Source organism: Strix aluco, chromosome 12, assembly GCF_031877795.1.
Source record: "Strix aluco isolate bStrAlu1 chromosome 12, bStrAlu1.hap1, whole genome shotgun sequence".
In the NCBI taxonomy this organism is placed as follows: domain Eukaryota; kingdom Metazoa; phylum Chordata; class Aves; order Strigiformes; family Strigidae; genus Strix; species Strix aluco.
In genome coordinates, this window is record NC_133942.1 from 26,927,377 (window position 1) to 26,952,308 (window position 24,932).

General features: G+C 37.1%; 1 protein-coding gene across 3 annotated transcripts in view; it reads left to right on the forward strand.

The window, feature by feature from the left end:
- Positions 1–1,682: 1,682 nt before the first annotated feature.
- LIPC (lipase C, hepatic type) overlaps positions 1,683–24,932 on the forward strand; it is a 63,747-nt gene continuing 40,497 nt past the window's right edge. The window contains exons 1-2 of one of the 3 annotated variants that reach the window (XM_074837110.1): positions 1,683–1,717; positions 8,384–8,505. In XM_074837110.1, coding sequence (XP_074693211.1) covers positions 8,424–8,505 — 82 coding nt within the window. In that variant the 5' untranslated portion in view covers positions 1,683–1,717; positions 8,384–8,423. Of the gene's footprint in view, positions 1,718–8,309; positions 8,506–24,932 lie in introns of those variants that run through there. The other 2 variants (XM_074837111.1, XM_074837112.1) reach the window with 2 other exon arrangements.

Consider the following 24,932-nt stretch of genomic DNA (forward strand, 5'->3'; position numbering starts at 1 on the left):
TGGGAATACAGAGGGCAACCTGACTGCACAGACTATCTAGAAACTGGCTAAAAGAACCTTCAATTGTCTGAAGAGTTCTGCCAAAGTCTTTGTCTAAGGACTTTTCTGCCTTTTTAGCTGTTTTCTTGTGAATTGAACTGGGATTATCCTGACAGGGCATATGTGGGGAGATAATGCCAGGCCATCCTCCTCCAGCTTAATTTGTTACATTTTGCTCATTATTGTGTATCGAGCATATGTATTACTCAGCCAGCCATGCAAAAAATGTAATTAACCATTCCTACCTAGAGGCACATTTGGTCTTTTCATTTTAAGATATCAACTTGTATTTTAAGTGGCTGGGATGTATATAGTTTTCAATTTCAAATAAATTTGGTGCTCATGAAGGAGTCTGAGATTCTTCAGTGTCAGAGAATGACGAATGATCCATAGCTTACATCTGGCAAAAGCTTTTCCTATACATTCCCTCAGGGGCCTAAAACATAATCTGCAGATAATGCACTGCTTATTATCAGCTACAATCTGACAGTCGTATTCTTTAATGGTGTCGATTTGCAGAACACTTCCGGTCACTTGGGATAAAAAGTAATTCCATGCAGTCTTATAGCCCTACCTTTAGAAATAAACCAGAAAATTTTAGATATGTTCATCCTAGCATAGGAAATAAGCATAAGTTTGTGCATTTTCCAGAAAAGCTTGCCACTAGCATAACCCTGATAAAATCCAATCCCAAGGACCACAGCTCCCATCATGACAGCAGTAGGCAGACTGAGAAGCCACACTGAACTTTCAAATGCCCTTGTTACACCTGCAGAATTGCCAAGGAATAAAAGCAGGCAGCTGATTACAAAATCTGCTGACATAAATCCCATCAAAAAGATCACATTGCTTGTCCCAAATCAATTAAGATTGGTCAAACTGATTCAAATCTATATGCCAAAGAGAATATGAACCTAAGTTGAAATGTTAAGATTCAAAAAGGTTAAATACTTGCAATATTGTTTTACTGCTCCTTTCTTCTGCCTAGCTCCAGACATTTTTGGAAGAAAAAGCTCCTGAAAATATTTTCAGGCAGTTTTTCAGACAGGATTTTCAAAAAGCTTGGAGAAGATTTTATATGTATGTTTATCCTAACTGATGCTCAAAGCATTAAGGCTTCTTCATCCCTCAAGTAAGCCAATTTTCTGTCCTATAATCTTCTCTAATCTTGTAGAAATGTAGGAACTGTCACAATACATCAGATCCAAGGGTCTAGCCAATCCAGTATCTAAGTGCTGCTAAGACTAGCAAGAACTGTTTCAGGCCATGGAACAAACAAAATATTTGGGGTTGATAATTAACCACTTCACCTGCTTCCCCCAGTATTCTTCCTCATCCTCCCATTCCTTATACTCACTAATAACGATTACAATATTGCAATGCAGAAAGTCAAAACGTGCTAGCTCCCGAGTCGGAGCAAGAAGACACTAGGGTGAGGGGAGATGAGAAAGGAACAAAGAATGTTGCAAGGAAAGGTTTGAGGGTTTTCTTTAACCTAAACCTTCAGTATTACTCCTGAAATTGCCTCCTAGCTCTGGTGGACAGAACCACTTGTTTCAGACACAGGTGCTGAAAATCATGCAGTTAGCAGATACAGAAGAAATGACTGACTGGAAATATTTTTTACTACTGATTAGTCTGGCTATGCTGTGAAGACTTTTACCTATTCAGATAACAGGTTTGTGTTTCTCATTGTTTTTCTTTATTGTCAAAGATATTTTTGTTTCACTGTTCAGATCTATTTGTTTGTAGACAAAATACACTCTGTGTACTTTAATCCTATTCTTCTTTCAGCTTTCTTGTCTGTTTGTTCTTCCCTTTTCATAAAGACTCAATTTCAGTGACAGCAGCTCCACAGAGATCCAGGTTTTGCTCTCGTGAGCATGTTAACTCCTAAGAGTCATCATCAGTCAGCACTTGAACGTTTAATGTCTTTCAAGTTCCTTTGGCATGGTTCTCTGCCTTTTGTTTTAAGTGCTTTCAAGTGTATCCTCTTCAAATATGTTGCCTACAATAAGTCCTAGTTGTCTTGTTTTTGCTGTCTTCTTTATTCATAAGAACCATCAATCAATTTCTGAAACAAGTCTGCTTTCTATTTGTTGTTAAAAAGTCTCCCTCCTAAGTACAGTAGCTAGAAAGGGAAGGGAGAGCACACTGTCTGTTTTACCATGTATTCATCTCTTTCAGATGTGCTTCCGTTTGATGTGATGGAGGTGAACAGGCAAGGCAGCTTCAAAACTCATTGCACTTCTGTTGTTTTTGCTCAAAACCATAAAGCTCAATCCTCAGGGGAGGAAAAAAAAGAAAAAAGGAGGTTGGGTTGGGTCTCAGTCTTCCAATGAGGTTTGTTGCACATGCTTAGCTGTTTCTTACACAGCCCAGTGAAGGGAAATGTCCTCAGCAGGCATGCTGGGGTTTCCAAAAGCACATCTTCTTTACATTATTGACATTGCAGTGCTGATTCATGGAAGCTTTCCTACACGTTACAGATGTCTATGTCTATGAAAATCTGCTCTAACAATGATAAATTCAGTGCAAAATTTTACAGGCCATACAATCATCCCTGAAATAGGGCTCTGACAATAGTGAAAATCCAAAATAAAACAGAATGCAGGTGGAAAAAAGTCTACAGCTGTATTACCCTTTCCAGTAGTGTATAACCATGCAGAAATTTAGCCCAGTCTACTGAAGAATCAAACTAATTGTAACTAAAGTCAGCGAGTGGGCCAGCTCCTTACCTATTTTAAGGCAGGAGTAAGAGGCAAGCACACCATATTCTACACATAATGCAAGAGCATGGGCAGCTCAGATTTATTGGGATTTGTTCTCCCCTTTTATTTGTTTCATCTAATCTGTGCTTTTCTGGCTTATTAAGCTTTCAGAGACATACCCCAGGTGACAACAGCATACCCATGAGGAAGACAGACAGACACATAAACCAAGAAGTAGCATTCCTTTAAGGCAACTAACCAAGTAATGCATTGTTACAAAAAGCACTAGGCTAACATTGAAGGAAACAAACTACGAAATACCTTTTTTTTAAGTTGGAAGTAGGAGCAGATGACCCACTTATTGTACAATTATATTCATGCTTGGCAGTTGTATTTGGGTTCTCTTTGTTTACAGCTGTTTATAATACAAACTATTCAGTGGAGCATATTTTTAAAACTATTAAAAGGCACACATATACAGAATGTGTCAAATTTGCAAGAAAATTTAAAATTGCAAGAATGCTATTCCTAGCCCCAGATGTGCATCCAAGGAAAATCGGACAATATTCTGGGTGATGAGTCCTGGAAGAAAGATGACCTTATCAGGGGCTACAGAGTATGAAATGCATCTTACAGAAGAAACTCATATTTCACAAGACTATGCCTATGCAAATGAGTGGTTTTCTTTCATATCAGAAAAGTTTGCTGATCAGTTATTTAATACTGAAAAGTCTGATGGCTCAATAGCTATTGCTGTAAAGGAGATTTCAGACTCATGTGCAGCTGCTGTATGTTTGACATAGGCCATGAATCCACACACAAAAGTCCATCTAAAAATGTCTCTTCAGACTTATTTGATATTAAAAAAAAATCCTAGGAAAGATGAAACAGGCAGACTAAATTCTGTATTTTAAAAATTGCGTTAAAAATTCAACCACATAAAAATTTTCTTGCTCTATAACCTCAGATTTATTAGCATAACCATCACATGATTCTTTTTTCAGATGCCAGTGGGTAATTATAGGAACATAGGGTGGATCCTCAGCTGGTGAAAATCATTATAGCTGCACAGAAGCCAATTTATGCCAGCTGAAGTTCTGGCCCATAAAATCTCTTCTAAACCTGAAAGAACATCTTGTGCTACAGTGTTATTGGTCTTCAGGTGATTGAAAACCATCTTGATGAAGTGTGGTGTCAGGAAAAAAACCAGGACTGTATGACTGACAAATTTCTGCTCTGTAGTCCTTTATTTAATTTGATTAGAACGATATATTTAAGCAAAAGCTTGCATGGTGCAATGCACCATTAGTCACATGCTGCTTCCCAATAGTGAAACCATCAATTTTATTATAGATGTCAATATGTGCAAGAGGTCTAACTATAATTGGAACATAAGCCAAGAAGCAGATGGGGATTCTTATTAAGAGTATACCTCCTGGGTGTATGTTGTACAAGCAGCATCTCCAGCAGAAGAGAGAAGGTTATCAAGCCCTCTTACAGTATATGCAAACTGTAATATAAACACAGCCACATAAGCTAGAAATTTGGTTTTGGATGCTGTGTGTTTAAGAAAAGGTTCTATTTCATGTAAAGTAGGCAAAGCACTAGCCTCCATGCAATACAAAATTTGTGTTCAATCTGTTTCAAAGAAGAGCAGTCTGGATTATCCATTGTTAAATTTAGTATTAAAAAAAATCCAGATCACTACAGTAGGTGTGAGTGACTTCAATGTGGAAAATGAAGTAATGTGCAAATGCTGGGTGTTAAGGAAAAGAGAGATCAGATCTACTCACTTGGTAGAAGAATAACTACTTTTTTAAAATCCATCCTTTAAATTTTATGGTTAACATATTTAAACCTTAAATTTAAGAACTTAATGTCAGATATTTTTTTAAGAATCAGGGTTTTTGCAAATACCAAACTACCCACTTGCCTTACCCAGAGCACAAGTACCAAGCATACCCAAAGCTAAAGAATAAACCTTCCACTCACTCTTTAAAGTCCAATCAGGACACAATGTAGTTTGCATATTCCAGGTGTCATTTTCCTATATCGATCTCCCACCTTTCTTTACAGTCCTGGAGATTTCTATTCCCTGATCTTCTAGTACCTGTGTTGTATTCAGCTGTTGGAATTTCTGTCTTTGCCAGTGGTACAGAACTGTAGCAGAGCAGTCTTACAGTTCATATTGCCCTGGCAGACCAGCAGACAACTATTAGTGTCTCATAAGTATCCAGTTTAATTCAGACAGTGTTCTCTATGACTGACCAGTGGACTAATACGAAGACCCAGAGCATCCTCTTTTTGCCAGAGGATCCTCTTTTTTCTGCAATGATTTTCACCCAGAATATTGCAGCTCCCACTCACTGCACCTCATACAGATTCAAAGGTGGCTGAAAAAAGCCATTTGAATATGTGATGCAACATGCAGCAAGTAACTCCAAGTAGCTATTGCACACTCCCTTCTCACAAATACCTGTCTCCATTTTTTCTACTCTCATAATGTACCAAAGACTCTTGTTATACTTTTTATATAAGGAACTAATTCCTAAACCAATTCAGGTTATATATTCATAGATTATTCTATATGCTATGCAAACATAACAATTAATCAAGCTGAGAGAGAGCAGCTCAAACAAAGTAGGTAACTTCACTAAGTGACCAGATAAACACACTGAAGATGGCAAAGGTTATGATTTCAATATTTGGATTTACAGGAAAATTATTGATCAGGAGCCTTTTACATCTAACGTTCATTACATTGCAGGAGAGCCATTCTTTTCTTTATGAGTAGATAATAAAGGTAATTGGAGTTACCCATGTAAACCAAATGGAGAAGAGACTTAGGGGAAAAAAAAAAAACAAACAATGAATCCACACTCCAAAAATATACTGTGTGACAATGCTATAGAGGCCATTGGGAGCAGCTCCTACCTCCAGAACACAATTGCATCTGCTCTCTGTGGACTAATGTGCCATAGCATGTAATTCTGTGCTACAGAATCTCATCTGGAATATGCACTGTGGAATCTCTCATTCAAATTATTTCCACAATACTGCTTATTTCTCTCACCATTATTGCTGATACTCTGTCAACACTGAAAAGATAAATTAATACTAGCAATGACTGACACAGGATTGTCAAACGAAGTAATACAGATAGCAAGGAGGAAGGCAGGTTCCTCCTTTTGCAACTCCTCCTTTTCCCAATTTTCCTCTTACCACTTTAAGCAATCCTTCATAAGATGCTCATAATGCTATTCTGGTTTCCTACATGGGTTCTCTAGTGAGCAGTAAATCCAAAGACTGATCCCTATAGTCTTTATTTCCAGGCAATCTCCTTACAAAGATCCAACAGCCTGTTCTGTACCTGACAGATCTACCACCCTGTTCCAGAACAATTCCTGTCTGCGGAAAATAGAGTTTATAATCTTTCTCCCCTAAATGCTCTCTACTTTCTTGATTACTGTGGCTAGTATCACCATTCAACTTGTCAGTCAATTCTGTAATCTTCACATCATCTTCAGTTTACATTTTTCTAAGTTCACGGCAAGACTGTGCTAAATTACACCAGTAATTTCCACTAGTGTTAACTTTGCTAAAATACAGCGTTTCCTGCCCACCATCGCAGCCTAAATTCTTGTCCAGGTTCTATCTCCTGTCTCAATCACTGCAAATCTTTTTCTTGTTCACATCCACTGAAAATTCTGCTGTGAACAGTATTTATCAGCCAGTCATTTTGATCATACCACTTCAGTTTCTGTATTTCTGTATTAATATACGTTCGCACAAAGACACTGATTGATCAGTCCTGACAACTCTTTAGATGTTGGTGTTTCAAGACCACTGCCAGCTGTGGTGACTGGTGTGACCTTAGAGATTGCTTGTAGAGTTTTCTAGCTGTCTGATGTATCTTAGACTTGAAGCTCTTTGGAGTGAGCAAGGAAAGGAAGTGATCTGTATTTTTCTCCTTTATTTATGCAACATCCAGCACCATGAGCCACTCTCCATGAGTATTGTATGCCAGAACAATGCATCAAATATGTCAGCAGTGTTTTCCTGCTGAGATTAATTTTTTTTGTAGTCTAACATACTAGTTCTGCTATGGTATATGGGTCCTATGAGACTTACTGTCTTCTAAAAGAGAGAAAAATCTTTTAATTGGGACACTTTAAAATAGTTCTTAATTATAAAAACAATAAAACAATGAAAACTTCCTCAGGCTGGGATGGTATGGCTATGATTTCACACATTCTATATTTAGTAGTTATAGGAGGCTTCATAAAAAATCTGGAGGTCACCAAATACTCAAAATACACTTTTTTCAAGTTTAAAAGTTCTGTTTCAGTTGTTTAGTCTGACACAGGTAGTTCTAGAGTTCTTAAAATATTGTCTCTATTTGCTATTACTAACAGCAAATCCTTAACACTAAGTTTAACAAAGAATTTACACTAATCACCCCCTCCTGAGCACATGAGAGTTTCTTAGTCATTCAAAACCTGGGAGAAAGTTTACTGTGCCAGAGACCTATTTCTAAGGAAAATTACGCAATGCTGTCAAAGCACGGAAGTGAGGTATAGTATAGACCCATCTGGCTAATGATATACTAGCTCAGGTATGCAGGTAGCAATGGAGGTTGGCAACATTAACGCACATAAGCTGGCAGTCCAATGATTAGTGGAAATGCAGGTTGATTTGCAGCCCACGCTAAGGCCTCTGGTGCGATGGCTATATCATAATTGGCACCTAGTTCCTTTAAGATGAGCTAGAGTATGTCTCAAGAACATTGACTGATGTGGGAAAACTGTAATGTTCCAGACTGATGCTAACAAGGTCCAGAGGACAGCATTTGGTCCTGCTCAAGTGCAAGATCCCACTTAGTAGTAATACTTGCTGCCTATCCAAGAGTATTTTTTGCCTCTCACACTTTGCAGTACGCACCTATTCACTGAGGCATTTACACACACTGCTGTAATTAAGATTCTTATTTGATTTCCAATATAAAATATATCATATTAGTAGTAACTTCTTCTCTGAAATTACTCCTACATTTACTGCATACACTTCCTTATGGTTGTTTTACCAGAAGTGGAGAGAGATGTTGGTTAATTGTGCTTTATTAGTAAATTTCTTATGTGATAAAAATTGTTCGCTTAATTTGAAAGGAAACATTTTTGTGATTATCCAAAATCTGATACCAATTTTATGACTGAAGAGAAGTGTTTATTATATATAGAATTTTGATGTTTCCCCCACTGGGATTTATCTATGTTAATGAAATATTTAGATTAACCTTCAGCTCTTATGGTTATTTTGCAATGTGTTCAGACTAAGCTGTTGACCCACCACATTCAAGCTGGCTACCCATGGCCTTTAGCAGTATTTCAGAGAACAAATGCCCTCAAGTTTGCTGTGTTCAGAGCCAAGCACTGTTGAGCAAGGTAGGAGGATCCAGTTCCAAATTATTTCTGGCACAAGTGGCATGAAATAAAAAAGAAGAAGGCTGGAAACAGGCAAATTCCATTTTCACTTCCATAAAAGGAAGGACTGGAGCAGTGAGCAAGGTTAATGATTAATGGGCAAAGAATTTCTTGCCAAGCATTGATAATTCTCCTTTTCCCATCTCTTGGCAGAATTTAGCAGTGCATTCCCCAACTCTCAGAGAAAGAAGAAATGAACAGTTTGCAACTTCTCTCATTTTTGTTGCTTTCTTGTATCATCACCCCAGGAAATACACATGGAGGAAAGAAAAAAGGTAATATCCTATCAAACACAAATAGTGATCATGAACTTTTTTTGAAATGTTTATGCTATAAAAATTAAGTAGTATTGACTGTTTAGTCATCAACATGTTGGGGTTTGGGGATTGAGTGTTACGTTCCCTTAAAATATGGCATTTACAACTGTCTGTGTTTATTGGAAAATATAGTTGTTTGTAACTACAACAAACATTTTTCAGTGGAAACCTATACATTCTGAGACTATAGACTTAAGGTAATCTGACCTTCAACAAAACTTCTGCTGAAGCTAATTTTAAAATGTATTAGTTTGAAAATATACACTGAACTGATATCACTTATAATCTTCTTCGGCTGGAAGTATTCTATAAAATAGATTCAGTCTCCAACTATGAATAAAAATTTCTAGCTATCTGACAGTGTTTAAGCTATCATTTTCTGAGTTGCCTAATGTAAGCTGCCTTTCACCTGAAGTGTGATGAGTACCTTTGAGTGAAAGAGATACATCTGCAGTATGCTTTGTAGAGAAGCACTGTGGAGGATCTTTATAATTTACATAGTTATACAACCATTTCCTATGCATTTGTGACACTGCACATTATGATGTCAGTATCTGTGCAACTTGAGTATGACGGTGCATCACACAACTGCATTTCTTAAAACCTCTAATGTGATTGACAAAGGCAATTCCACGTTTGCCTTCGTTGTTGAGCCATACATAGCATGCATTAGTTTCCCTTCTTATCTAACTGCATTTCTAATCCTCTAAGTCCGGAGGGGTTAAATGTAACTTTCTCCTTAGCTGGAAATAAAGCAAGATATGCACATTCACAGAAGTATGGCCTCTTTCAGTAGCTGTGTTTTGCATTTATGTTAATTCGTATTAACAGTTTTAGAAGCCATTTCCTATAAAAATGCTTTACATGTAATAGGCACAGTGATTTCAATCTATAGGAGGCAGGGCCACCTTTCCTTGATTCCGCACATTAAACTTTCCCTTGGATTTCATTTTGAACAAGATAAAATCCTTGAATTAAAACACGAGAACTGTAAATTTCAATTAATGCCATAACTTGGGCTGGCTTACCAGGCAGCAAGGCCTGCACATCCTTAACAGTCGCTGAAACTCAGGAAGTTATTTAGAAACCTTAATCACATTCTGTATTTTTGAGAGAAGCAAAAATCAGAGCACTGACTTTCATTTGAGGCTTCTCACATCATTTTTGCCCAGATCTATTCAGACTCCATTGTGTGCTTAAAGTTTAGTTCACCTTAGATACAAACACAAGACAGAGAGAGGAAGTCGCTGCACCCCCATTCTTTCAGTCACAGGTCTTGCCTTATGCCAGCTCACATCCTCCTACCCCCACTCTCTGTGGCACCATTTATAGCAAGGTCAGTCACTTCACTCTACATCCCCCTTTCCCCTCATGACCTAGTACTCCTATGTCAACAGACATCACTTGTTTGCTCATTGCTTCTGCAGCTCAAAACCTTGCTTGTGGGCCAGAAAAGACAGGCCATATGTCACATTAGCACTAGCAGATACGCCTAAATTCATAGTATGTTGAAGAGAGAGACTGATTTAAAAAGCAGAGCAGGTACATTTCTAAAAATGCAAAAAACTCTACTGTGCTTTCTTCTAGAGGCTATCCACAGCCTAACTAGATCTGCTATAGAGAGTAGTTACAAGGTTAAAGGCCCTGATATTCCATTATGTTGAACTCAGACCCTCATCTCCTGTCAGTTTTAAATCAGTGCAACTCTAATTCCAACTATCCATTTATGTTGATGTGTATTTCTGCACCTTTCGCTCCCCTTGTTCTCCCTTCCCAGGCCCACCTCAGCCACACCAGCTTTGTCCAGAAGATAACATAATTCCCTGTTCTCGAAACCTTGCCTTCTTTGTTTTACCACTTGATTCATCAGCATAACTCAGCTAGTTCTGTCTTTCTCCAAATCAGCTCCAGTGTGGTGGCCACACCTAGTAAACTCAAGGAGTCTTTTTACTCATTTCACTTCTCAGTGAGGCAAATCTGCTTGCCACAATGGCATATGCAAATGGAAATAAATCATTAATCCTCACTAAGGAAGGGCAGTGAAGTTTTTAGCCCTTCATGAGAGGCCTTTTAATGCTGTCAAGTGGAGACAGCTTTCAGTAAGCATAGCACATATTTTACCTGAATATCCTTCTACCTTGGAGTTTGCTTGTTCTTGCTTTAGCACAAGCAATTGCCTATAAGGGAACCATCCTTTAAAAGATGGTGTGTAAAAGTCCTTCTCATTTATTTGTAACCAGCAAATAAACAACTCTGCTACAATTTTCTCTGTATCATTCTATTCGCCTATGCAGTAAAATAAATTACATTACAAAAAGAAGAATTTATAAGAATTAGCCTTCAGCAGGTAAATCACTGTAGATAGGTGTATGCAAATCCTTTTGTTCAAGTTATGTACATAAATACATATTATAGGTTCTTATTTTATACTTAATTATGTAGAATAAGATGGACCGCATTACCAAACAAACACAACATCACATTTAAAACACACACACAGAGGTTATTCTTAAAAAACCACAGAGTGTTTTTGAAATGCTATGGTTTTCTTTTATATTTATATAGCTGCAAATAAGTTTGGTGTTTTTTGGCAAAAGTTCATTATCTAAAAGCAGCATCCCAGAAAAAGACCAGAAATAAGCACCTAGAAATAACATCCCTGAAGTTGAGCTTGATGATTCTTTTTAGATTTTTGAAGATGATTCTTTCTAAAAGCATGTGAAAAATATTTAGACTTAAGCTTTTATTTATTTTGATTCTTCTCCTGGAAATATAAAACTAGGTGGGAATATATTCCATTATTCCACTTCATGGTGTAGAGCAGAATTATACAGTAAATGACAAGCAAATGCATGCTGTTGAGCTAGCACTTTTTACTTAACAGTCTTGAAGCTGGAAGTTGAGCAGGACAGTTTTTCCCCAAAAGAGAAAGTAACGTACTAGTTGTCATCCAGTTCTCCTATGTTATAAGTATTACAGTGCTAACACCTTAAGATTATAATATAGATCATAGGAATGGGTTATACAGAAATTTGAACAGCTGTTATGTTTTCTTTATTCCCCAGTCGTATTATGGAGACATAAAAGATGTGTTGGGTATATCAGATGCTCCAAAGCCTAGATAAAATTCCTCAATAAAATGCAATGTACATGGAGTATACCATAACAGATCTGAAAAACTACCAAAATGATAATTTCTACCTGAAGCTGAAAAACTATTAGAAATGCAAGAAACATGGAAAATTCAAAAGCCATTTAAAATACAGAGATAGAGAACCTTTGACATTGAAGGTGAATATCACTTTTACTATCTAACATTTCTTTAATGTCTACAATAAATACTAAAAATGTAGAGAAGACCACCTTTTTAGCTCCTCGAAGCATATTCAGTGTAATAATAATCTGTGCCTTAACTTTCCATTAATTCTGAGTAATTTGGATTTATACTAAATGACAAATGAACACAGACTAAAGCCAACAACCTCGCAGGGTACTAGTAACCCATCTTACTTCTAGTTTGAGAGAAAATTATAATTTTCCAGCATAGACAGAAAGCTAAGATAGCAAACTCAATTCCTTTCATGGGACAGAATGGCACAGTAAAATCTGTTCCTGTGATTGAAACTCCTTGGCTAAAATGTCCAACTACAAGTTCAAACTCAACTGGAACACACTCTGCCTTCCACTCTCCTCAGATAGACAAATTAAGTATCTCATAAATTGTGCACTACTTACAAACCATGGTTTGAGGGGTGGCTGAATTTAAGATGAGCAGCAGAACTAAGTAAGTTTGGTTCCCAGTCACTTAGATACTACATATCCTAAACTCCTCATGTCCTAAACTCCAGCTGTACTTCCATGACATTCCTGTCCCAAGGTTCTCAGTTCCTTCTCCTCATCTCTACAGCATGTCTATATTCCTGAATTACCCCATGACTTAGTGCCCCCATGGTACCCATGGACGTCTCAGCACACTCGAGCTTCCTCATGTACTTCACACAACCCTTGCTAGGTAGGACCCTCTTCAGTCTGAGGTGTACACCATGGTCTCTCTCCCCAGTCCTGCATTAGTGTCACCTCTTCATGTCTGCTACCTAGCCTATTTTTGCCTTGCTCTGCATACATGCTGTGACTGTTTCAGGGGTATTCTTGTGTCTGCACTAGCTAGTGCAGACAGGCTCATGGATCAGGTAGTGATTGGCCCAGGGCTACTCAGTGCACCAAGTGGGAAGTTACTACTACTAATACAAGTGTTTGGTATTGGTGCTCAAACAAGATCAAATTCCAGGGACAAAATGGTTTGAGTTAATTGCATCCACAATGTCTGCATGAGTTGAAGTCAAGCACAAACCAGTCCTCTCTGAGTTTTCCTCTCTGATGAGCAGTTGATTATCTCCAAACAACAGAGTGCAAGGTAATAGCTAAGTTTTATGGATAAGCAAGGTGCTAGAATTAAATGTTGACTTGAACCCTATGTGAACGTAATAGCAAATGTGTTGCTACAAGGGTGTCTCTTCTCTATCTAACTGTTGATTTTCAGAAAACATGTAGGAATTTAATATTTGATACCTCTTTCTCTCTATAAAGTTGGTTTCAAATTGGGTCAAAAAATTACTGAAGAGAATGATTCTCATTCTCTTCTTCATATGCACAAATATATCATGATTACAGCCTAATGAAACAAGACTAAAAACCATTAATATTTCTGATTTACTTCAGTGGAGTTCATAACCTTGAAATTCAGATCACTTCTAGTTAGGTTTAAACAGGGATTCAGGAGCTAGATTTTATGACATACCAAAATATTGGTCCAAGAAGTCCTGGAAGTTGAAAGTTCAGATGTTAGGGTACTAACCAGTTACACTAATGATCTATGTTATCTATTATTAGGAAAAGTTCTACAAATGTATTTGCTGCCACTTTCTGAGTGGCTGTGTTTCAGAAATACAGTGTGTGTATGCAGCAAAATTTCTATCATCTAAAACAATTATTCTTCCTTTCGGCACTTGGAAAGATCTACAAATATGTCAGACATAAATTTTCACCACAGAGTCCAAAATATAACTGTAGTCTAACTAATTGAAGACCCTTTGCTTTTTCCCATGAAGAGAGACAATAATGGGAACTTGATCGACAAAGGAATTATCCATGCATGAAACGAGTTTCAATATTTCTACTAATGCAAGTGACTGAACTTCTTAATGAGGAGCTTAAATTCACCAGAGGATTGTAATTCACTTCACTTAGCCATTACATTCTTCTGTCTACTACTGTATGAATAGTGGCTGAACTCATATGACACTTGAGAAACTTGAACATAGAGAACATTTCTTGATAATGTGGCAGTGCAATCTAATTGCTTAACTGATTTTCTTCCTTTTTCTCTCAAACTAGAGGAGGTTATAGGGTTTTTTTTAATATATGTAGTTTTAATGGAAAATAGCTATCAATAAAAACATTAATTATTTAAGAGAACATTTTTCTTTTCTGCTTATTTTGTGGTTCACTCTAGGTTTATTTTGCACATTTCATTTTGGAAAACCTAGTCATGCCAAATCCATGTGGAGCTTCAGGGTTAATAATAGGGTTGCATCAACAGCAGTGCAATATTGACGATGTAGCTCATAACACCATATGGTCAACTAGGGTGGCCTTAGCACAGTGACCTTTTTTCTTATATGTTAGAGAGAGCTAAGAGACTGTTTGCTGAAGCTAAATTGGACTCCTTATACAGTGGAATAGCTTGGCAGCAGGTGGATGGGCCAGCAGCCACTTCCAAGCAACATGATTAAGATTTCCTGGCAATGTGAGCAATAACTGGCAAAAGAGACAGAAGGGGCCATCCATCTGCACATGCCAAGACTGGGTGATAAAGTTCACTGCTTTGGCAAATGGCCAAACGTGAATTACAATTCTTGCAAAAAAATATTTAATGTCTATGTTCCAAGTAAAAAAATTACCGTTTTCACACTTCATACCTTTCTCCTAGAAACATGTACTGTTTTTCAAGTATATCTTTCTTGCTTGTTCCTTTTAATTTTTAAAAAATTGTTACAATTGGTAATATTCCCAGGAAGCATTAACTGCATAGGACTGCACACCCTTACACATAGCCATTATGATCAGCTAATGAAAGCTTTTGCTCCTGCTGAAATGCTTCGAATACAACATGGTTGCTTCATGGTTGTGGAAAGAGGAGTTGTTTCCTAAAAATACACATTCTCCTGTCCTCTCTGATTTGCTTGCCCAGTCCAGTAAAACCCATTTCCATCTTTTACCAACAATGGTGTTTATATCTGGGCTCCTACTTGGCCTCCAGACTTCACGATGTTGCTCCAAATACAACAAATAGCTATCAGGTAAATAACAGAAATGACAAGAAAAGAAATCTGGAAATATTGAATATGAGTGGATAAGGCGTTTAAACACATATTGCTCTCTGAAATAAAACCTGCATGTCCCATCTGAAAGATCAATTTTTATTAAAGAAACCTCAAAATTTCTGCTATTTTGAAATATTTGATCCAAACACCATTTTCTAATTTTGCATATTGCTTTACTCAGTAAGTGAAACTGATGGAAGACTACTTACAGAGGAAGGTACTGAACCATGGGGGAGATGATGACAGAGCAGATCCAAGGACAAAAAGAAAACACATATGTTTGACTTTGCTTTTCCTCTGGATTTGACAAACTCCCATAAAATTCTGCTACACTGGCATGTTTTCTCATATCTTAATGTTAACTTTGTAAACAAGTATGTTAGAAACACTGCTGAGATTATTTTTTTCATTTTAAAATCTTGTGTATATTAAATCACTTGTGACTCCACTTTCTGCATCTCAGTCTGAAAATAATCTGTAGTATCTGACTGAAGGATTTTATTCAGTCTTTCAAGCACCACTCTTCTCCTTTTCAGCAACAATGCACAAGGGGTGTTGAAGGACATCAGTTAAGGTTTAATTCCATGTTTGCCAATCTGCATTTCCAAAAGCCACTCAAATTAGGGATTCTGTCAAATTGGGGTGGGAGAGGTGTGTGTCTTCCTTAGTTCTACTACTAAAAAAACTATGCTGAAAAAATATTCTAATTTATTTGCTAGGCAATTAGGTCTAATTAATTTATTGTCCAAGCAATTGTCATGACTTCAGCCTAAAACCTGTCCAGAACTGACCTTTGATTGGAATTCTATGAGTTATTATATAAATACTAATAATTAAATTTTACAGGATTTCAGACAAAAAACCTTTTAAGAAATTATATTTATGATTTAAGAGGAAGGTATTTTGATTAGCTATATTTGCAGCTGATCATTTTCTGTGTTGTGGTAAAGCAGAATTGCTAGTTTTCATATTTATGTCACTTGTACTTTTGGACTTAAGATGACAGTGCCAATGCCTTCAAGTTTTCCTTTTTAGGGGCTGGCAGTAGGAAGGGAAGGGACATGAAAGAGAGTCTGATCTTATTTTTAAGGGGGAATTGTTTTGGCAATTCTTATTCACTACAAACAAAATATTTTGAATGTTATTATTCAGGCAGTGCTTTCACCCCAGACCTGACAAGCTTCCAAGGAAATTTTTTATGGAGTTTAATCACTTGTAAGAATGATAAATACTAGTTAAAACTGTTATCATAGTTTTCAGAAAGATATGAAAGCTACTGCACTTCTGAAATTACCATTACTGAAGCAGTATATTGCTTTCAGTGCCTAAACTGTGAGGAAGAAATAACAATATGAATTAGTAATGTTTTTAGGACACATGGAGAAGTTTTAACCTCCAGTTTATTGTGCCAGTATTGTGATTTGTAAACCATGTATTTTTCTTACTGAATTACATTATGCAAGAATCCCAAAAGCCTTCTACAGGTGTTGAATCAAGCCCTTAGTAGCTACTTAAATTCTTTTTGAATGTGTAATCCTAGACTCCAGTCCCTATTAATGCTGCAATATCACTCTTCTTCAGTTCACTAGAGTCAGCAGTTTTCAGACCTTTCAAACATCTGTACAATTTTGTAACTGCTATTTCATAACTGGTATTGACTAAAATAGTTTATGTCTATGACAACATATAGATTGTCACCTACACAGCAGTCCTTAGCTAAATGACAAGGAAACTTGACAGATATAATTGCATTTCATGTGTTTATGCAAATGAGAGCAAACTGGATGCAGCATGACCTAGAGCAGAGGTTAACCACCAAGAAGACGACTTTCACAAACTGTATCTGTGCAGCATCCCCCAAATCTGCTGTTCAGGTTAAGAACTAACTGCAACCAAGAGAAAAACAGAGTATCCTCTGACACTTGAAAGTAACCCCAAAGCAGTTTTTGTATATTTTGCATGAAGCAGTAGAGAGTTTAAGAGACAGGATGCATTCCTCCCTCCAGAGAACAGAGCAAATGGAGGGACCTGTGACTAGATTACAGTTAATTCTCTGGCCTGCTTTTCTGTTAGTGCAGAAATGAGCAGGGCAGGTTGTAAAATTAGAGTCTAGACCTAAAAGAAGGAAGGGGACTTAGAATATTAAAATAAAAAATGCAGCTACCAGCATAAAGCATTAGTGACTGGACCTCTGCAGTGCTAGAGACTATACAGAAAGCCAGCTGGCACATCATATAAAAATCTACTGTGCTCTCTATCCATCATGCTTACCTTCTGCTTACCTGGGAATAGAAACTAAAGCTTGTTCTTTTAATTTGGAACAGGTTTTTTATAAGGAACATAATATAACATCGCTCTCTTAGTAGATGACATCAAAGAGTCATGAAAGTTTAGATACTAAAATGAGATGTTTGTATTCAGAAATCTTTGTCTGTAGCTTGTCCAATAAGGCTCTAAAAAATGTTCCTAACAAAATGTCAGTGTGCAGTGCTGAAAACACTCTTCTGTGTTCCATTGACTACTATGATTGCAATTCTGTTGTCTTTACTCACACTGAGTAGCAAGTACTTCATTATCCCCAAGCTTGCTTGCATACTACAGTTCCCTGCAATATAACGGTGAGAGTATCTGGGTGTTGCCTTCACCAAAAACACAGTATTCCAACCGGTTCCAGCTGACATCTTGCTCTCTAGGGCACACCAAGGTCAGTACAGAAAAAAGAAACAGTGAAAGCATTCTTCTGGCCAATAAGTAACAACATTTCAAATACCACCAAATATACATCGAATGCGTACTAAACATGAGATTTTTGCTTACTGCATGTGAGTTGGTGACCTTCAGCCTCCATTCTACACCAGTAGAATAGTTAGTCCCACAGAGAGCATTGGGAGGTTTCCACATTTTTCCTAGGGCATGGATACCGTTAGGATTTACCCTTTCCAAAAACTTCATGTGCCTCTTCTCTGTCAGAACTCTGCTGCCATCCCAATAGCAATCCCTACACTCTTTCCTGGAGAGAGAAGTGCTGCATGATCCTCATGCATGCCATTTAACAGCCTTGGTCTCTTCTCACATGCTATGTGACTATAATGTGATCTTTTACTTTAATGTGTTAATTTAAAGGAACTGTAATTTTTCTAAGAAACTTCAGCCAAGGAATGTGTCTCTCAGCACCCTGTGGATTGGTAGTGTCAGTGTTTCTAAGGAATGCAATTGAGATTCTTAACCGAAGTAAATGGACAAAACTTACAGTCTTTGATCCAGCTCCCAAAATAGACAGTTGTGCTGCTTACTATTTTAATCTCCTTAAGTCATATTTCAGATTAAGTGGCAATGGGAAGGGCTGCTGACTACACTGTATTCTTCTATCTGGAATTTTAGGTAGCAGAAATGAACACAATTACTACAGACGTTCTTAGAGACTAATAATAAAAGCAGGAATGTGACATATTATTCCATCCAAAAGGAGTCTTTGCACCTCCCTTCTCCCAAACCCATCTCCAGAATTTTAGTAAATTCATAGGATTTGCACATTTGTTTGATTTTTCTCTTATGATTCTGTACCCTTTTCTTTCTAGTCCAGTTTATGAAGATGGTGTATATCCATAAAAAATCTTCACCTTTACAAAACACTAAGTGCTAGTCAATGAATTCCATTGAGGATACCTGCATGGCCTTAAGATGTATCTAGCCATTCATTTAAATGAAATGTTACACCCCTGAGTACCACCAAATAGCTGGTATGTATGGATGTATGGGCTTACCAGAAACATTTAAATTATTAGTTACTTTACATCTATGAAGTTTCAATGTTAGCTCTTAAAATGGGGGGGGGGGGGGGGGGGGGGCGGGGGGGGAAAGCAACACAACAAAAAACCCACCCACTTCTGGTTTTGGATACTTGGAATATGATAACCCTGATGTGCAGAAGCGAACCGAATTTTTAGACATCTGAGAGTTACACTGCATTGGTTCGGGGACTAGGTACTCTGAGCTCAGAAAGACCTCTCACAAGTATGCAGCAGATCAGCCTTTAGCTGATCTTTAGACATTCTGGATCAAGTCCAGAATAATCTGAACAAATGAGTCGGGTATTTAACAAGTGATTGAAGATTCTTTTACAGTTACTCAGTAATCTACTTTAAGTAACAATTCAGTAACAATTCAGCTACTGACTACCTGTATTTTTGATTTTCAAAGTAAACACAGCCACACAGCTTAGTACTACAGAACTCTCCGGATCCCTAAAATTTCCAGAAGGAAGATTATGTGTTTCAGTTATTACTTTATTTCATTAAAATATTATTTGATTTTAGCTTAAGTAAAAATAATTACAATTGAAATCAATCTAAGTAAAATAAATTTTTATTAAAGCTGGTAGAAGTTTTCCCATGGATTTTCTGTGAGCTGACACTGTCTGGAAATTTCTACCTTGATTATATATTGTACACTCTTGGATGGTGTGGGTAGTTGGAAAATGCAGTAAAACAACATTTTCCCTCACGCTGTGCAGCAAGTTAGTCTCTCAGTCTGTGACTGTGCTCCTGAGCAAGCTTAATTGACCAGAGTAAGGCAATCAAATGTGAATATTCTTAGCTCTTTGATTTTTAGAATGCCCTTTAGCAGTATAACCAAAATGAAAGTAAGGACATAAGTTATATCAAATTAAGAATCTAACAAAAAATCAAATGTTCATATGAAGAGAAGGGGTGACATCCCACATCTGTTCAGCTCTGAGGAAAATTAAGGTCTCAAATGCTTGATTTTTTTGTTTTGTACTTAACCAGTGTTCAGAGATGGCAGATGTTCTAAAGTCAAAGGGTTGTAGTGTATTACACACTTAGTGACATTAACATCTTGAGCAGCCCTTGCCCCAGGCCACTGTTGCAGGTACTTCATAAGCCTCTCCATTGTGCCAGTATAGCTGCTTGTAATCAAACAGTTTGGAAACTGATCCAGTTGAAAGATAATCCTATTTTTTCCTGGTGTTCCTACTTTTTAGCTGGATCAGCTCCCTGATCTTGTTCACTGTGCAACTAAGTGACCAGCTGTGCTGGGACAATGATGGGGACTACAGGAGGTCAGGAATGAGTGGGTGGCAGCAAGACGGGGAAGAAGTCTGCTTAGAGTTGCTCAGGCAGCACTCAAGCCAAAAATAAATATGCAGTCTGCCTTACCAGGCTTTCCATCATCTAATTTAGAAATAACAGCATTTGAAAAAAACTAAAACATTGTAGAGTTTACAAAGGAGTAAACAGTAGTAACAGCATTATCAGAGCTGACAGAACAGTGGAAGACACTTCTTGCATTCAGCCCAGACATATTAATTTAATGATTTTTCTGAAAATTCCTCGCAAATCCTAACGACTACAGTGACCAGATTCTGATGTCATTTACATCTTTAAAACTTCACCGCAGGTTCTATGAAGCATTCTCCACTGATTCTTGTGTAGGAGAAAACAAAATTTAACCTTTGCTTTTCTGTGTATGATTACAGTGAATTTATTTATAATTCCTGGCTCTATTAGGATTTTATAGACACTTTTCCCCATCTAACTTGGTTGATTTTCAAAAATCACTTCAGCAAAGGAAAGAGAAGTCAGAAAAAAACCTAATTTATCATTCCAATAACAGCTCATAAAAGATTGTAATTCTTTTTTTCTGTCTAGCATTAATAATATTTACATTGAAAAGGTCTAGGGCAATCTCCTTGAAGATACAATTGTTTTCTGCACCATCAACAATCTATTAGCCAGATAAAATAAAAATCTTGTACCTCAGAGCTTTTTGAGTACTTGCTCTAAATAAAGCTTTCATTTCCCTCAGACCCTCTGTAATGTTTCAGCAAACTAACCATGGAAAAAGTAGCAAAATTAGAGAGAAAGGGTTCGATTACGAATAATCCAATTCCTATTCTAATTGCTTTCCTATTATTATTTCTGGTTTTAACAAGGTTATTTAGCCTACAAGAGAAATCCCTCTAATAACGGAATTCTGGTGTATCCTTTTTGAGAGATCTCTTTGCCTTTTTTCCCTCTTGATTCCCCAACACTACTCACTTGTCTTTCATTCATACACAAGCACCCACTTAGTTAATTGTGTCTGATCACTAAACACAGAAACATGAAGGCAAGAGCATCCCTAATCAGACACATGCACAGAAACAAAATGTCTGTCCTTCAAGGACAGGGTAATTTCTGTCAGGCATTTTAAAGCCAAGGCAGGTCATTGAAGTTATTATTAGCTCTAATTAGCACTCCCACAAGCTGTTGAATTCTTAACCTGCAGCCAAAGGGCACTCAATATGGTGCAGAATTTGCTAACATCTTTGAAAGAGTCAGAGAAATAGCTCCTCTTTAGAAACTCTGGTCTACTGCATGTGAATACCTTTTGGTAAAATTATGTCTCATCCATGTACCAAATGATCTATAGAAGCAGAGATATGATGAAACTGTTTCAAAACAAAGGAATTCTACAAATGTCTAAACAGAATCTTAATGAGAAAAGGAAGACATCTGGCCTTACTTATTATAGTGGGACTATATTTTAGCCTTCTAGCAGGTTACAGACAAATAATTCATACTCCATCTCAGTTACAACACTGTTCTTTTAAGTTAGAGTTTTATGTAGGAATTTGAAGACAAGTCTGTATGAAAACTGAATTTTTCCCCTTGTGAGCTGTCCCCCCCTTGAGAATTAGAGAGCTCTGAACTGAATCACAGAGCTACAGATAAAATACTGATCCTAATTGTGAAACTGGCTAAAAACTGATGAAAGCCCAGTAAGCCATCACTTTTGTATGTTAGGCACATTTCTAACAAAGTGCCATAACAAGGAAGCCTGGCAATAGCTCTCATTAGTAAAAAGCACTGCTACAGAGCAGTAGAGGATTTATGTGAAAGAGAGGAGAAAGAAAATGTGTTAAAATCAGCCAGTTTCCATCTACAAGATAATCCACAGTATGATCTTTAGTCTAGAGATAAATTTTCTACAAAAAGTAAGCAAAATTGTAACAGGAGTCAAAAAGTAACACCTTACAAAAAGTAAAACTAGTAAAATATTTATTGTAGAACCTAATATGTAGAAACCTGGCACCTAAAAGATTCAGCTCCAAAAACAAGCCACTATCCTCTACGGCAAGAAGTTGGAAACAATGGAAAGTCTTAAAAGCTACAGGCAAGATGCGTCTCCAACTAGCATTCCTTGCAAAAGTGAAAAGAGAGCAAGAAACACAGAATAAACACTGCTACCTTTGCAAAAAGTCAAGGCCCAGCTCAGTGCAGTTAGACAAGTGGCAGCTCTTCGTTAGCTGAACGCTAACAACAGCTATCATCCGGATTGGGGGTTGCCTGGGTCACTCTGAGCTACGTTCAAGTTTGCGTCAGTCACTGAGAGGCTGCAACTTCACCACAAGATCCATTTGGCAACGTACTCTCGTACTGTTTGCATTTTCATACAGCCAAATGTCAAATCACAGAGCTGGGAATTAAGGACCTGAGGATACCTCAGTCTCTTCCAGGTGATGCAACACATCATACTTTGTGGCTGCAATGGCCAGCCAGTCCAAAACCAGGACAGTCATCCCTAAAGTACTATTCAAAATTCTAAAGAACAACTTCACAACTCCTAAGCACCAGTAATGTTAATGGTCATAATTTTAGCATGATCAGTATTATTACCTCTGCTTTCAATTCATCACCAGAAAACCTCAGGCTTCTAGGTACTATTAGACAGTATTCAGTGCCAGGACCAGAGTCCACCTCTTTAGCCTCCTGGTCTCATTCTTGAAGCCATTTTCTTTGTTACACTGCAGACAGCAAGGTATTTCCTCTAAAACTAATATACAAATAGCATCAAAATTCTGGCCTTCACTCCCTCAGTAATAGCACCATTAAGAAGATGAATCAAGGTCACTGCTTTTTTGTGATATCCACTTTTTGAAAAGGAAGTGCCACAAACCGAGATGGACACTAGCTGCTGATGAAGCTCTGTCATCTTCTGTAATTTGCAACAATACACACTAGTAGCGTTTTCATTATAGACACTTGATTTTCTGACACCAGGGCATAGATACAAGGTATATTTCTGACAACTCAAAAATCACATGATCTATTTCCTTTAGTATCATGCCACCAGCTGAAGGGTGAAATAATTGCCTGGAAGTGCATTGAGTTGTGTCATTCTGCTAAACTAATTAGGATAATGGGAATTCTGGAACTAATTCCCTACACAAGCCTTTTAACCACTATGATAGACATTAATGTCAAATGTATCAGGAACACTTTCCTTCATAGATGCAATAAGACAAACCTCTCTAGATGAACAAGTATTGCTGACTCATGATAAACTCTCAGAAAAGAAAAGAACAAAATTTTCTACCTGATTGTGACAATTCCAATACAGTTGGCTTATTGACAAGTCATTTATAAGGTTACAAAGTTAAGTAAAGGTTGCCAAGCACTGACAGTATAATGGGACCCTGGGATGCCTTGGATATGCATTTAGAGGTTCCATTTACCAAATGAATAAGGGCTGGACAGATTCAAATGAGGATGATTATTTTAGGAGACATTATATATGGTTTCCAGCTTGTGTTTCAACAAAAAAAAAAAATTTGAACAAAATTAGAGAACTGAAAAATACATGCAAAATCTCTCTTTTTGTTAACGTGACATGAGAGATCATGATTCTGATACCTTGAGATTAGAAGACATGCATATTACCCTGTTCACTGAACAACTTTAAAATGAAAATAACCAAATGTATAATGCATATTTATAGGCAAAACTCAGCTAAGTCGAGTATGAGCACTGATGTTTCATTCACAATTTCACTTATTAAGGATTATTCACATTATCTGTAAATCACTTTCACTAAGAGAGCCATATGTTGCTGTTACATCTTTGAACCTTTTCCATACTTTTTAGCACATATCAATTCAAATGTTTAAGGCATTAAATATATTTTAGAACAACAGCTGTTAACTCAGAGGAGGAATCTGACCCTATAAGAAACTGCTTTGGCATACTCTGATATTTGTCTGACATTTTCAGTCAGCTAGTACATCTCTTGGTGAACCTGGAGGGTCAGCATAGTAAAGGCAGCAAGAAAATACAGGCGATTATTAAGTACATAGAGAATAAACAACAACAGCATTTCAGACATTCCTTTTCACACTAAATCTCTAATGTCGAGCTATCTAACCATCCTGAATTCTTTATCATCTATGAAGAAATGAGGAAAACAATGCTGAGGTAGCTGTTTTAAAATAATGTCTTTTAAAAAAAAAAAAAAATAATGTCTTTAAAATGTCTGTCTTTACCAAAACTGTATCTGAAGAACATAATCTCTACTGCTCTTAAAGTTTTTTATCAGAAAAATCACTTTTCCCTTTTTCATCAGCTTTGACACGTACTGTAATCTACCATGTGTCACCTACATATGGGCCACCACACAAAGTGATTACACTGATCATTAGCCACTCATCATGGAATAAGATGGTAAGCAGGATTCTAAAGGGCAAGAATTGTTTGTAGTTTTCACTACTACTGAACCCAAATGTTCCAAATCCTTAACTTTTTAAAACAAAGATGTTGGTTCTCTCTGTTCATTTTCAATTTACCTATTAGGATTCATACAAAAACAAAATGCTTGATAAAATAGGACAATCTTTTCTTAACAAGTTATTATTTTTATAGTCATGAGAAGAGTGTTCAAGAGCAGCAGATGAAATGTTACATAAAGGCCTAAATGCATTATTCTTACGTGATCACTCAGGTTCCCTTGATCTGCTCAAGACCAATGATTCTTGGCAGTTTGCTCCATTCCATACAAATCACATGTAATCCAAACTTCAGTGACTTCCCCATTTCTATCAAGTTTGTTCCTGGAAAGGAAATAATCCAGTCAATGAGAGGAGACAAAAAGAGACTTGCTCAACATGTTTAAATGTAGTTTTTGTAAAAATACAGGCATTTCCCACAGTCTCCAGTCCTGACCACT